Here is a 15,165-nt window from a genome sequence, read left to right on the forward strand (position 1 = left end):
CATTATTACTCTAGTAGCAGAAAATTTGTATCTTATTGTATTTATTTATTTTTTCCTTGTAGGTGATCAGATTTGGTCGACTTTCCTTTAAAGTGGTAGCGTTCAAAGTGTCTACAAAAGATTCTGACAAATGGGTCCTTCACGTCCTGAAATTTTACATGAAATGTGTAATTCAGTTCGATTTTATTTATATAGCACCAAATCACAACAACAGTTGCGTCAAGGTGCCTACGATAATACAGAGAAAAATGAGGTTTTGGGGCATTCATTCATGCACAGCTCTCTGAAGGTCTCACCATAACATTTCGATCAGGTTGAGGTCTGGACTTTTACTGGACCATTGCAGCACCATCCTGTTGTAGATTTGCTGCTGTTCTTCAGCTCATCGTCCCACTGCATAATATTTAACTCTGGACTACTTTGAAGTTCAAGTTCGTGGCATTGTATTAACACACAATGCCAAAAATTCTCCTTTTATAGGTGCTCACACTTGCCGATGATCAGTTAATGAAGTGCATTTGATTTTCAGCACCTGGCTGCTATGTCATGTGGAAAAAGTAAGGGTGTAAGTATTGCTTTTGTACTGTCAGGATAACTTTGACAATATGGCTCTTGGCATTACCCCCCTCCCCCCCAAAAAAGACAAGAAAAAAAGCATATTCTGACTGAGGCAGTTGGAAGGGGGAACCCACATCACATATGAGAAACATGGGGTACTATAAAAAACAAAGCCACATGTGGTTGTGCAATGGAAAGCTAAAAAGTATTTTTCACCTACACGGGCAGGGCTCGAGTCCCACATGAAGTCAGCACTGACATGTACAGAGCATGCACACATTCCCATGCTCTTTTAGTAGGAAGGGTTTTAAACTGAAATGGGAGGCATGTCTATTTTTTAGATGTGATGTTATGTTACAGCACACTGCTCTCACTCGGGCATTCTGGTCTGTGGGTCAAAGGTTTCTGCTTAATAGGGGTCATTCTTTCACATACATATTATAGTAATAGTACAGTGTGGCATAGAGGATGTCTGAAATTATGTGGTAACACCTAAAAGTATAAAATTCCCATGCTTAAAAAAAAATAAAAGCTGGATTTTACCGGACTTCTATTGCTCCAGTAGCTGTGATGCTGGCTAACACATCCTCCCATTCAGTTTGCCTAAGATGCTCTTTATAATGAATGCAAGATGCCAGTGCAACAAGAACAAAAGGCACCTAACTTCATACATCAACATGAATTTATTTTAGTTTCAGATGAATGTTTCACATTTTATACAAAATCATTAGAAAATGCCCGACACTCCAAACTCCCACGTCTAATCCTTACCCGGTGGCTTCACACACTGAAAAGGATTATTTGGGGAATCATGCAGCATCCCGGACCAGATGAGGCTCAGCCCGACCTCCAGATCACAATCGAATGACGCCCAGCTTGCTCGTTGGCCAAACACTCACTATCCCTGTGTGATACAGTGATATCTCGCCACATCTAATAATGTACAGAGTAAGATACAGTAGGATGAGTTGTTAAGAGACCGGCGAGCTTTCTGCCTTTCTCCGTCGATCATCACCAGCCACCGCTTAGATGTATGGACACAGTACCACATCAACAACACCATGCATGTTTTCATACGCATGACACATCATTGGTTATGATTAGCTATGTAGTTTTAAAAAAAAACAAGATTGATAGTTTAAAAATTAACCAATGACTGCAGGCCTGAGGACAGGGAGGAGAGGGCAGGAGAAGGTCTACTGAGCCTCTTGTTTGGATGAGGTAAAGTGAGCAGGGGCAGGTGTAAAAGCTCATGACTAGATGGTTTGCTAATGTACATGCCCGAGCACACACACACACACGCACGCACACAAGCAAACAAACACACATATTCGTCAACACCTCTGCCTCATGCCAAAAACCTTAGACTGATGCCCCGCCCTCTGCAGGACAGTGTACAAGAGAGAGTGTGTGTGTGTGTGTGAGAGGGGAAGGGGTCAGAAAAGATGGCACACACCCTCGATTAAGATTGAACAAGTGAAAGAAGATTTTATTCAGCCAATGAAAAGAGGTCGCCCCTCTCAAACACAAGAAAGCCATCACAGCGGGGGCAGAGAGGCACTTACACAATCGGTTTCTACTCACACACACAGGGCTTGCTGTGTGTGTGAGAGTGTGTCTTTAACAGAGACACAGCTACATTTTTTATTTTTTAAATGACACTCACACTCTCAGATACTCATTTTCACACTTAAGCTTTTGGCACATGTACATGCAAAGCTTCAGTTTGGCCTGCTCAGGCTAAACTGAGGGAAAAGGGAGGGAAGGGGGGAAGAAAAAAAGAAAAAAAGAAGACGTGTATGTGAACGGACGGATGCATGGACAAACTGGCGGACAGGCTCTTGAACACTTGAAAAGAAAAACAAAGACACTCCCCCCTCCCCGCCTCTATCTTTGATCCTGTCCACGCCCCTTTCGGGGTCACGTGTCTCTAGCAGCACCAGAGGAGCCCTCTGATCGGTGGGTACAGCCATCAGTCCAGTCACTCGGTCTCGAGGATGAGCGGCGGTTGCTCGTTGTCTTCCTCTAAGCGTAGGTCGCTGAGGTCGTCGTCAAGCCCCACCCCTCCCACAGCGCCCTGCTCTTCACAGTAACCTAGGAAACAAGAGTTCACAAGTAAAACATTGAGGAGATTTCTTCTGATTGGATCACTTCCAAACTTGTCCCGCCTTTCTGCACAACTTAATTACAGATAGTCGCTCCAGAACAGCCATCTTTACAAAAAAGAAAAAAGTCTTTATTCGTTTTTATTATTAGTTTTTATTTACCTATTGCCTTTTTTCCCCCAATCAGAAAAAAAGAAAGAAAGATATCAATACTGTGTCACCTACCCTTTGAGACAGCAGCACTGTAGGTCTGGGCCACAAGTGGGCGATCATGTGACCCCTGCTCAAGGATCTCATTGGGGGGCTCGGTACTCCCGTCTAACCTGAAGCCAAAGACGGAAATCCTCAGTTTAACTCCCAAAAATTTAAAGCTAAAGCCAGCTAAAGCAAGCCACAATCTGCCAATGCTGTGTTACCTGTGCTGCTTCGTTAGTGTGCATTCGCCTCCCTCTTGTGGATCCAGGTTGTACATATACAGGTAGCCATCAGCCGCTGCTACAAGCAACCTGGGAATCTTCTGAATCCTAATTTTTTCAGAATTAAAAATGGAGATTCATGAAAGATCCACAATCCAATCCAACACGTCAATCACATTTATCGTCTTCAGCATTTTCTCTTCTTCAGGACCAGATGTGACATACCAAGCAGCTAATAAGAATCCTACAAGCTCATTAATATTTTCCAGTTTCCTATTCTTAGATTCCTCCTCTGATTCCTTGGCACACAGATGAGGAGTGGCAGAGATGACAGATGTTACATTACTCAAGTATTTGCATTATTTTAAGTGCCTGTCAGGAGCTCAGGACCTATTATGGAAATGCTACTAACTTCAGCTCTCCATACAAAGTGGTACAAAGGCAGAGTGACAGAAGCCTGCACATCCTCAGGAAAACCACCTTGTATAAACTTATTTTGATTATTATTAATACTAATTAATTATTAATACTACTCACTACAACTTTAAATTGGAAAAAAAAAGTAGGTCAAAGGTGACCAAAGATTAAAATCAGGCAGTATTTTAAAACTTCCTACAATCAAAGTGCAACATAAATAAAATGTGCTAGAAAATTTGTATGACCCGTGATTGTAAATTCAGTCAACGCTACTTCACATTTTTTTTCCTTTCTCTGGCGTGATAAGAAAAGTAACAATTTCATAATGTCTCAAATGCAGTGCTGCATTTGTGCTCACTGCGAGTGTGGAAAGTGTGTACTCACACAGCTAAGGCGCAGATATTCTTATGTCCGCAAAAGGGTAGACGTACGGTGGCGAAGGCTCGCCCCTGGGTAAACATTTCCGTGACTTGGGAAGGCAGGTAGGTGGTGGACGCCATCAAGACCTTCCCCAGGTAACCTCCCCACGTGGTGGGCTCCTCGGCTGGCCTGAGCGTACACGTACAGAATGTGAGATGCATGTTTTCGTTGGAGGAAGCAGCAGCTTGATAAGTGGCTACGAAACAAGCCATCCAAAGACAGACAGCTACGTACACATACTTCTCCTTCTGTGTTTCTAATTTGAAGATGTGGACCGTCTCTGTGTTGCTGGAGGCAGAAAGGTACAGGCTGTCCATACTGAACGCCAGCGAACAGATGCTCACGCACCTGAGAAGACAAGCACGGCAACACACGTGCACAGAGGAGATGGTAAACACGTACAAAAGCGTGCACAGATGTTACGAAGAATCAAAACTGCAGTGCATGAGCCGTCTACCTCTTGACTCCTCGTCGAAACTCAAAGAGCTTCTGTCCCTCTGGGATCGAGAAGACACGGATGACTGTACCCTGAGAGGAAGTGAAAAAAAAGGCACAAGATGTACAGAGTTGCAACACTATTACAGGATGCAAGAATCAAAATCTTCATTTCTCATGTGGAAAACAAAATTAGCTGCGGAGATGACAGGGTAATGTCCTGCACAGCAGCTGAACTACCTTCTCTGATGCTGTAGCCAGCTTAGTTCCAGTAGCATCGAAAGCCAGAGCCGCTAATGGGCTGTCGTGGGCTGGAATCATATTTGCTGCTCTCTGGAAAACGACACACAGATTAACTACTTTACAAACCTGCTTTCAGGCCCAGAAACACCTTCAGACAAAAACAGCCAAACGCACAATAAACACTGCAGGGGTGCTCAGACCTTTATATAGGAGAAGCCAAACCACCAATTTACAAAACACATGGCACAACACAGGAGAACCAGCTGAAGAGGAAAAGACTCAACTCTAAGCCTGCACGTTAAAGACAAAGGTCGCTCTTTCAAAGATGCAAATGTTCACATTTTAGGCCGAGAAGATGGAAAAGTAAAGGAGGTCATCCACGTCCACTATGAAAGACCATCAATTAACCATGTTGGTGATTCTGGTCAGACATAGGGGCCGTGCAGTCCTCCAAAACTCCTCCATCACTGTGTGTTGCTGGAAGTGCATGAGTTAAGTATTTGCTGAATGGTGATTGGTTGACTAGATCAGAGAGCGACAGCTGAATTAACCAGCAACGCTTTTAAAGGTAATAACTGTGGTTCTTCACTGCAGCTGGCTGACCGACCAATAACAGCACTGCCTCCATCTGACAACAGAGCTCTCTGCAGGCAGACGGCTCTGTGCCCCGACTAGAGCGACTACATCTGCTGTTACAGGCTATTCTACCCCCGCTCACACTCACACTGTGCCTCAGGAGACCTCAGCAGCCACACAATGGTTGGGCGGGGCAATGTCTCACAGAGGTTTCACACTTCGGTGCTCAGTGATGGTAATGACCCAGTCTTTTATCACAACTTGGCTGATGATTAACAACAACCCTTAGTGGAAAACCCCCACTAGGTGTTAAACACCTCTCAGCCCAAATAGTTTTAAAACTGAGGAAGCCTCTTTGATGAACCTAAAGAAATCCAGCTGATTTCTTTTCAAGCACTCAAAGCTACCATGACCTGGACGGCTGAGTATCTACGCAGACATTCGTCAGAAACTGAAACACTACTGTGGCACAGCAAGCGTATGCCCCGGAAAATGCTTTGTAATAAATCCTGATGATAGCTTTATTTAAAAACAGGAGCACAAAAAGTATCATTGTCTGGGTTCACCTACCAAGTTGACTGTGTCAAACACTTGGACCTCTCCTATCGTAGCACTGCCTGGGTATGCCAGGTAACAGTTATCATTGCTGATGGAAAGGGCACACAATCCTGGAGAGATACGAGCACAAAGACAAACTAATCAGTAAAAAAAGATGGAGAGAAAAAACAAAACGTGTGTCAACACAACCAACTACAACAATGGTATCGGTAACACGAAAGAAAAAGGGAAAAGAAAAGTCTTAGTGTTGAGAGCGGCAGACAAAACAACACTGTTCAAAATAAACTGAGAAAATGAAAGAGGAGACACTTCTCAGCTGATATGAGAAAGTTATATTACTGCTTTCAGTGGGCCTCACTCATAAACCGCGTGAGCACACGTTATGCACAAATCTGAGTTGTACTCTGCAAACAAATTTTGAATAGCTACGTATGAATCTTGGGCTTACTGAACAGATGGTCCTTTTACTCCAGCTCTTTATTCTCTTCTGATTAGTTTTATTCATTTGTTTTTAAACCTGTGCTACAGTCCAGATCTACATACACAGTCATGGAGGCCCAAGCCCAAGATTTTTTCCCTTTCATTTTAAAATGATTCTGATTCACTGACACACGAGAAGGACAAAACTATATTTGTACATTTCTAAATATTCATGAGGCCCAATACAAGCACATACATGTAAAGTGGAAAAAAGGTAAACTTTTATAAAAAGCACATATTAAAAAAATTTACATTCACTATATTTTCCTATTTATATGATGATGATGATGATAGACTGTTTCTTCAGACTCACCTGAAGGGTTAGGCGGAGTCTCTCTAATAGTGTGCAGCACTTTCATATCTCTGATGTTGTGAATATAGAGCGACTCTTCCAGGCACACAATCAGCCTCTGTGGAGGAACCACGCAACATCAACTTGTGTGTACTTAGCAAACAAAGTCATCATTAGAGGGTAAATAAGCCTCTTCGTATTCATGAACACTGCAAACGACCCCTGGCCTACCTGTCTGTTGAGCTTCACAGCCAGTATAGTGTTTGAATAGGAGTAGTTGCAGATCTCAGTTCCCTTCTTGAAGTGACAGACTTTGAGCTTCCGGGGGGCCTTCAGACTAACTATAGCCACCAGGCTGCTGGAGAACAGACGCTCCACGATGCACACATCCTCAGTGTCAGCTGCAGGAGACGGACACAAAATTATTATTTCATCAGTGCTCTGACATTTTATAATCACTTATGTGATTAAAGGATTAGATCATCTTAAACAGTTTGACAATTTGGGCTTAGACATTAAAGCATCCCATAATAACTACAATACTGTAATAAATAATCAGCTGATGAGCAAAGGAATAAAGCTCCAAGCATGATAGTGCATTTGTAGCCTGTAGGTGCCATAGAGCGCTGTGCAGACCCACATACCCGTTTACTGTCACCAGGGGGCAGTGTCAAAAATACAACAAAGGAAATACGTGCTATCCAGAAGAAATAACTCAAAAAACTTCATCGGTGAAGTGAAACCAAATGTTAAAAACAGTAACCTATCTGCTCCCAGTGAGTGCATTTTCCCCATTCCTCTTTGTGGTGAGCTCTACCTTGTTTCCCCGTTTCTAGTTAAGCTAACTTTTCAACCAATCAGCCTCTACCTACACATTCAGTTACTGCTGTTGAGCTACGCATTGTTGCTTCTTCACTTGCTGATTTTCTTCATAGCTAAAGACTTACACCAATGTGTCTACCCTAAATCTTCTTTTGTTTTAGTGATGATTAATAACATTTGTGGAATATGGTGCACAGCTGTGGAAGCGGGACATGCCACAAACAGGAGAACCACTATTTAAGGAAGCTGTCTTCTGATTGGCTGACATTTGAAAACAAAAGGTTTCAACAGCAGCCGGTATCGGTTGCTGTCTCAAAGCCAGAGGAAATACAAAAGCAAGAGGTAGGGGAAAAAAAAATTATTAATTGCACAGATTACTCATAGTTTTAAACTTTGTTTAATGTTCAACATGTAACAGTGTGTGTGAAATGTGAGCAAAACATTCTGGGACTGGGGATATTGGTGACCCCCCCGATTATTCTCTCTTTGACCATCTTCAGCGTGGCTGCTATTTTTAGATCACTCCATGGAAGTCGCGTTAGGTCACATTGCATCTGCGCCTCTGTAATACCTGCTGGATCTCCTCCAGTGTCTCAAATCGTGATCCTTAAAACTTTATTTTCATTTTGAAGAGTGGGACAAGCTGTAGGAAGCCAAGTGGTCCACGTGGCGAGTGAAAATTGGTTTGGTGAGGCCAAGAAGAAAGCTTCTGGTATGCAATGCAACTCAGGGCTTTTCATCTAAACTGGGGGGGGGGGAGGCTCAAGTGCCGGTGTCCTGCTGGCTTCAGGTGTGTCCTTGATCCAACACAGCTGATTTACATGGCTTAATTACTTCCTGAAGTTCTCCAGACGCCTGGTAATGAACTAATCATTTGATTCAGGTGTGTTGACCCAGGGTGCTATCTAAAACCTACACCTAGAGGCCTGGAGTATTCCACCCCTGATCTAAACATCTTCTCTCTGAGTCCAGAACTCTGCAGAGGGAGGGCAATTCATGATGCAGGGTCCTAGGAATATTGAGCAATGATTTCTTACACACACACAAAAAAAGGGAAAAAAGGGTCAGTGTTTATCTGCTTGCAAGTTTGAGGTCTGTGGTGAAACTGCAGCATGCACAGTTCCAGTGGTCAGAAAGGGACTTCCAGGGAATGATCCAAAAATACAGAGTGGGCTGGAATCTGTCTGGTCTTGCTCAAGAAGTACAGATGTGGATAGTTTTGCATTTTATAGGTAGACTGTGTGAACTTCTTTCCTTCTCTTATCTAGGGTGCAAAAACCAAACCAAACAAAAAGCTAGCCTTTAACACTTTGTTTCATGAAAGAGTCGAACGAGCGGTGTTCAGAAATTGAGAAATGGCTTTCCCATTCTCTTGTGCTGACTATAAAACTTAAATCACCTACTCCCGTCTTCTTCTTTGGTATTTAAATATAAATTAATTAGCAAAAAAAGTCAGAATACAACATATAGGTGAATAAGAGAGATGTAGCAGAAATCATATGTAACCTTTGTCCATATACAAGGAGGAAGGTTGATGCTTAAGCATACTAGTGAGAGGAAAGGGCAGACATACTTCATTAATTATTTAAAGTAAAAGCACTGCACTAGTGGTATAGTGACTCCAAACTAACAGGAAAAAAATGCAGTAATACCTCATAAAATATAATTAAGCAATGAAGTAACAGTTTTTATAAGACAAGTACCTTTAAAGCCAACTAACTTAAAACAAATTATTTGCTCCGCTGCAAATACCTCAATGGCCAACTACATCTGGACAACTAGATAAAGGTATATCTGGCAGCCTCTCCAGCGAGTCTCTGTCCTGCAGATGGACTGCTTCAGACTGCAGCTGGTAAAGGTAGTCGGCCATTTTATAACAGGCAAACCTTGCAGTGTCCTCCTTCCCCTGTGCAGTTTTTCGCGTTACGCCGCATGGACCGATTATCTACCTGTTGAACGTTGCTTCAGCTCTACAGTGTGCAGTCGATCGCCGTCATCGACATCAGTCATAGGTAGCACAGATGGAATCTGTGCCTGGGAGTGAAGACTAACTGGAGAGGCAGAGGAAGAGCGACATCGAGGACCACCGCAACAGGGGCCTACTCTGTCTACGCCATTAGCATACACATGTGTGGTTAAATTACTGGAAAGAGTTTCATGTTATGCAGCCTCGTGCACCATTACCACCACCATTACACCCAAGTCTCACTTTCACAAAAACAAACTAACCAAAAAAAATGCATGCCTTTAAAACAAAACACAAAACAGCTAACTGCATGCAACTATTGTGTGTGCATTCTGTTTAGTGATTGGATGAGGAAAACAAACACAAACAGGTGAGTAGATGGTAGTACAAAGCCAGAACAGAGGTCAGTTTATACTTACTACATTCATATATCTGCTCCAATTTGTCCACAGAGGACAGGGAGAAAAACTTGTATCCTGATTTGGTGCCAACAGCTAAGGACCTGTACATAACACAGAAAGGAAGCGTGGCAGTGACCAAGCACGGTGTCACACAGACACACACTGAATAACAATGCACTCTGTGGTCGTTGTTACAGCCACATTGTATTCGTCTACACAATGAAAAACAGGGGGGTTCGGTCTAATTTCAGTGATCTCGGCTAACTCCGCGTACCTAGATACATTGGTCATTGTGGTCTCAGTGTGATTGTGATCACACGACTAACGCTGTGTTGCAATAATACCAGGCCTCTGCTGCTGAGAGCAAACACCGGCAAATTTAGTATATGACAGAGTTTAAATTCGACATGTCTATCTTAATCATATTAAAACAAATACAGTGACCCAGTTCGAGTCACAATTTCCTACAACAATTTCCAGCAGTCTTCCAGCTGTTCACCAGTAATGAGTCCAAAACAGAGAAAAATCTAATTGGCTTTTACTATTTCTATCTACAGCTAGCCTGAATAAGTAATTACAATTACCCGTAGCAAATATGCGTCTACAGCACACTTAATTTACGAGCATGTTGCTAGTTAGCCTCGGACCACAAAGCACTATGCTAGCTAGCAAGCTATGCTAGCATCTGATAAAATAAAAGGTAACTGGATAGTTTAAAAGAGTAGCTAACCCAAAACACTACGCCTACTGATAGTCTTTTCTAGCATGACAAAAACCACATCCAGGAGATTTCAAATCCATTCCTGTGACCCCGCTAGGCGTCCAGACAAGTCCAAGCTGGGTTAATTAGCATTAGCTAGTTTCACAGCACAGGCCATCCGATCCCAAGCCACTTTCCCCGGCCCTGCCTTACGTGTTGTCCTGGTTAAAGTTGGCGAAGAGCAGCTGGCTTCCGCCAGCGTCTCCGCTTTGACTGGCCAGGTTCATGGGTTCGGCACCATCGACGTATAAAGCTTCAGTAGAAATAGCAGCAGCTGGACTGAATACAGTGGTAAGGACCAGAAGTGTTGAGCTTTACGGAACCATCTCTGTTTGCTGCTCTGCTCTGCTCTGCTCTAACGATTGTTGTTGTTTTCCACAGGAGCTGTTGCTCACCCCCAATACGCATGCGTTATGCGCACAGCGTGCAGTTCCTTTAAAGGGCCATGACAGATTTTAATAAATGAGCTCCCCGGACCCTAAACAGGAAACGATACAAAACAAAAATATGAAATGAACAAAAACAAAACATTTAAATAAAGAAAAACCCCACAAACAAAATTATGGTAAAAAACGGTAAACATACTGGTATCTCGGTTTCTGTCCTGTTTAAGCCAATAGGGAGACAGAAACCAGGACCAATCACGACTCTATCAGAAGACTCCACTGTACATTGAGGATTTCAGAGAACCAGCGCCCCCCATCGTTACATTGTGTAAAAGTCATCTACAATGGAGGCGCTGCTAGCAAGTATTTATTCTACAGTTCCCATCTCCTCATAACACCAGCATGAAAAATTATAATGTTTTATCTTTATTTTAGCTTTAATTTAGTTTAAAATTTTAACCTCTTGTTATTCTCTTTTTTAAATTATTAAATATATATAAACAATCATCAATCGAGGCAACAGGATCCTCCCTAAAATGACGATAGTTTATAGTGAATGGTTAAAACGATAAAAAGTTAGTTTTTCTTTCTAATTTGAACCCTTTTCAATCTACAGTTTATGTGCAAATTTTGTGTTTATTTGTCACTTCTTTTTTAAATGAATTTCTGCACTTCTTATTTCTTACTGAGTGCAGTTCCTGCTCTACACTCGATTGCAAAGTAAACCTCGAAATAACTAAAAGAACACTGATTGCGTTTTACACAACTCAGTGTGAGATTTGAAAAACTCAATGTACTGACACTTTCACTTTCACATATTCAGATCTTTGTGTTAGAGAGAGGCAAGTGAGTACAAACTAAGTAATGCCTTTTAAAAAAGAGTTGCAACATTTCATACATCAGCATTTTTTAGCCATTATCTGTTGCCTCTTCAGTTAATGTGCCACAGTTTACAACATTTTAACAGATGCTGAAAGGATCATGTAGAGCAGCTTTCAACATATGTGAACATCAGATATTAAAATTGTATTACATATATGTCTGAGTAGCCCAAGTTTTTTCCTTTTAGTATGCCATATTACTGAAAAATAGAAAATGAAGCTTAATAAAGCCACTAATTTGGAGCTTTCTGTGCTTTTGCAAATGCCTTCAATGACTTCAAATGAACAACTTTCTCTTTCCTCTGTGAATTCTCACGTGGGAGCACTGGACTGAAAACTTTCACATAGCATGACAAAAGTCCCAAATTCTGGCAGTTGGAACAACAAAGTACAAGGCGTGAGATGAAAAGGAAACAGCGAGTGATCCCATCCGCTGACTGAAATGTAATTTAGAGCATGAGTCATAGAATTTCTGTCTGTGTATTGGTTTCACTGGAGTTTCAGGTGTAAGTCTGAGCATGTTGGAGTGGAAATTATTCACTCACGCAAGTCTGACAGGTAAAGTGAAACACCAGGATGAGACAGTCTATCCAGACAGTTTATCAGTGAGGATCTCCCGGCAAAACAAAAAGGAAATGTATAAGGTAGAAATACTGTCACCTAGTCGGCAAAAGGGGTAAAAGCAAAGAAAACAAGAACACGAGTAAACTAAACATACCTTAACCAGAACTTACTTAACCAGAACTTACTCTGTGTACCTACAAAGATTCCACTAGAGCAGCTTTGCATGAGTCACAGTATAAAGAAGGATTATTATTAGTGCAGCCTTTCAGTTCATTCTGTGTAGAACAAGTTGTTTAAACTCTCTCCTCTTTAACACCACTTACCTTTCTTCCCATTGGCTGCCCCTTGCAAACAGAAGATTTGAACAGCAGGTGGGTGAGGCTTGTGTGCCCACAGCCAGAACAATGACCTTTGATCTCGTTGAAAGTCTGGTGTATCCAGGGTAAACACAAAACATATGGAAGCTTGGCTTTAACAGCAGGGATCTTTAACCAGTTTCTGTCTAAGGCTCCTGTCAACATTATTTGGACTGTTTAAACACTATTTAAACTCTCATTATGAACAATATTTAGCATTTTCATAACCATGGTGACGACTCTAGTTTTTTTTTTTTACACAATCAAGATCAGTTATAGAGCATCGCGCATACATTTGTTATAACCACAGTGACTCCACCCAGAGCTTTTCATTTCTTCGTCTGCTCCAGCGCCTTCATCGATCTGAGTCAGCCGTGTCCTTTGGACCAGCCTGCTGTTTCCAGGGGCCGGGTGGCCGCCTCTTCTCCAAAGGTCTGTCAGCACAAACATGATGGGCAGAGATGTACAGACATATCTGGCTTTTCAAACAGAAAGCAAAGCTGCAATCCTGGCATTTGAGAAATTTAAAGGCGATTACAGTAGGAGACAGAAACCAGAGTGTCTGGCCTACACAGATGTTTGTCACCACACCCCAATCTACCAGCTGCGTTACAGGATGTTAGTTTAAAATACATTCAAATACGCAGTGTTTAAAACTGACTTTTGAATGTTTGCAGTGAGGCTAACCACAGGCAGCTGGTTGCCTTTAGGTCATATATTTTAAATTATTATTTACCTGAACAAATATGGTTGTCAGGTCACTGTCCCTGATATGGAATCTTATCTGCAAACACAGCCGGGGTGCTGGCAGCAGTGGTGGTCGCCTGTGTGTGTGTGTGTGGGGGGGGGGGAATAAGTGTATAACACATTTCTCTCGCAGTTTGGGTATCTGTGCATTTGCATAATGGGTCTGTGCTGTCTCCAACATCTGCAGCACGGTGCCGCAAAATGCTTCTGCTGGCCACTGTTATTGTTGGATAATATTTAATTTTCCATTCAGCGGAGCGTATGTGTTTGAAAAGAAGAATGGGGGTGGCGGGGTGGTGTGTATGTGTGTGTTTATGAGTGTGTGTGTGTGGGGGGTGTCTGTAAAATGCCAGGCACATAAATGAACTGTAGAGCCAGCAGTCAGCAGTGTATACTTTCCTGTTATACACAACATTTGTGTATTTTATGGGCACAGAAGGAAACATTGCTACAGGGAAGGATTGCATAAATTAAAACACTGTTAGTCCAAGTCCTAGCAGCCTTCTTCTTTACTTTAAACACACTTGCTGGCCACTTTATTAGGCACATCTGTAATAACCTAGTAATCTAATAATTTTATCAGCCAATCAAATGGTTTGCAACTTATTGCCCCTATTCATGTGAACATGGTCAAGATGATTTACTGAAACAGAGCATCAGCATGGGGAAGAAAGGTGATTTAAATGGTTGTTGGTGCCAGATGGGCTGGTTATTCAGAAACTGCTGATCTGCTGGGATTTTCCCATATAGCCACCTCTGGGGTTTATGGAGAAGGTTATGAAAAGGAGGAAATATCCGGTAAGCAGCAGTTCTCTGGGAAAAAAAAATGCCTTGTTGATGCTAGAAGTCAGAGGACAATGACCAAATGGCTTTTTGCTGTTAGAAAGGTAACAGTAACTCAAATAACCACTTGTTACAATCGAAGTATGCAGAAGAGCATCTCTGAATGCACAACATGTTAAGCATTGAAGCAGATGGGCTACAGCAGCAGCAGAAGACCACATCGGGTGCCAGTCATGTCAGCTAAGAACATGAAACTGAGGCTATAATTTACACAAGCTAGCCAAAATAGAATAATAGAAGAATGGTCTGATGAGTCTCGATTTCTGCTTCGAGATCATAAATTAGCATAAACAACATGGAAGTGTGGATCCATCCTGGCTTGTATCAGCAGTTCAGGCAGCTGTTAGAGGTGTAATAGTGTAGGGGATATTTTCTTGTCACACTTTGAAGCCCTTGGTACCAACTGAGCAACGTTGGCTCATCAGCCTGAATGAGTATTGTTGCTGACCAAGTTCATCTCTTTATGACTACAGTAGTTAAGACACCTTAATCATCTTAAACTGGCATCTTGAATATGACAACAAATCCTCTTTAGTTTGGAAACTATTGCACAAAGAATTCAAACAGCTATAACTTTAGCTTATAAAGTGGCCAGTGGTGTAAATATCAAAAATCAAATAAATAAAATAATTCCAGTGGCTCCAAACCTTGAGGTCACTTCTTATTTGGAACATAAGCGAATAGCTAATATAGAAATTTAGATTCTTTCTTTCTTACTATTTTGTTTTTCCAATCTTTTGCAAAATTTCTGTATATCTGTCCTTCCCTGTTCCTGGACTTTATTTAAATGAAACGTCAGAGGAAGAGGATTCCCTGGAACAACACAATAGCACAACAGAGTGATGTAAAACTACTTTCCCGAGAAGAATGTTGAGAGAATCCCATTGAATACTTTAACACAACAAGCTGTGTTATCTCAGCTGGTCACAGTTTTATTAT

The 15,165-nt window shown here is 41.9% G+C and overlaps 1 protein-coding gene across 2 annotated transcripts; it reads right to left on the reverse strand.

Annotated features, from left to right (window-relative positions):
• Positions 1-1,235: 1,235 nt before the first annotated feature.
• Positions 1,236-10,842, reverse strand: wipi2 (WD repeat domain, phosphoinositide interacting 2). 2 transcript variants are annotated; one of them, XM_063471447.1, is made up of 12 exons: positions 10,603-10,842; positions 9,708-9,790; positions 6,732-6,901; positions 6,522-6,618; positions 5,741-5,838; positions 4,592-4,684; positions 4,374-4,444; positions 4,157-4,264; positions 3,881-4,045; positions 3,080-3,187; positions 2,889-2,986; positions 1,236-2,652 (listed from the first exon to the last, which is right to left on the reverse strand). In XM_063471447.1, exons 1-12 carry the CDS (start codon positions 10,674-10,676, stop codon positions 2,540-2,542), a joined length of 1,278 nt encoding a protein of 425 aa, XP_063327517.1. In that variant the 5' UTR covers positions 10,677-10,842; the 3' UTR covers positions 1,236-2,539. The 2 variants fall into 2 exon arrangements, with proteins under 2 accessions (XP_063327517.1, XP_063327516.1); XM_063471446.1 differs by having other exon boundaries at positions 4,151-4,264.
• Between the last annotated feature and the right edge of the window lie 4,323 nt (positions 10,843-15,165).

Source organism: Pelmatolapia mariae, linkage group LG4, assembly GCF_036321145.2.
Source record: "Pelmatolapia mariae isolate MD_Pm_ZW linkage group LG4, Pm_UMD_F_2, whole genome shotgun sequence".
Lineage (NCBI taxonomy): Eukaryota > Metazoa > Chordata > Actinopteri > Cichliformes > Cichlidae > Pelmatolapia > Pelmatolapia mariae.

Excerpts from the sequence above, each read along its gene's own strand:
- wipi2 (XM_063471446.1), bottom strand. The coding sequence starts at position 10,676 with ATGAACCTGGCCAGTCAAAGCGGAGACGCTGGCGGAAGCCAGCTGCTC. Across the intron at positions 9,791-10,602 it reads AACTTTAACCAGGACAACAC|GTCCTTAGCTGTTGGCACCA; the intron begins GTAAGGCAGGGC and ends TGTTATGTACAG. Across the intron at positions 5,839-6,521 it reads GACTCCGCCTAACCCTTCAG|GATTGTGTGCCCTTTCCATC; the intron begins GTGAGTCTGAAG and ends GTATCTCTCCAG.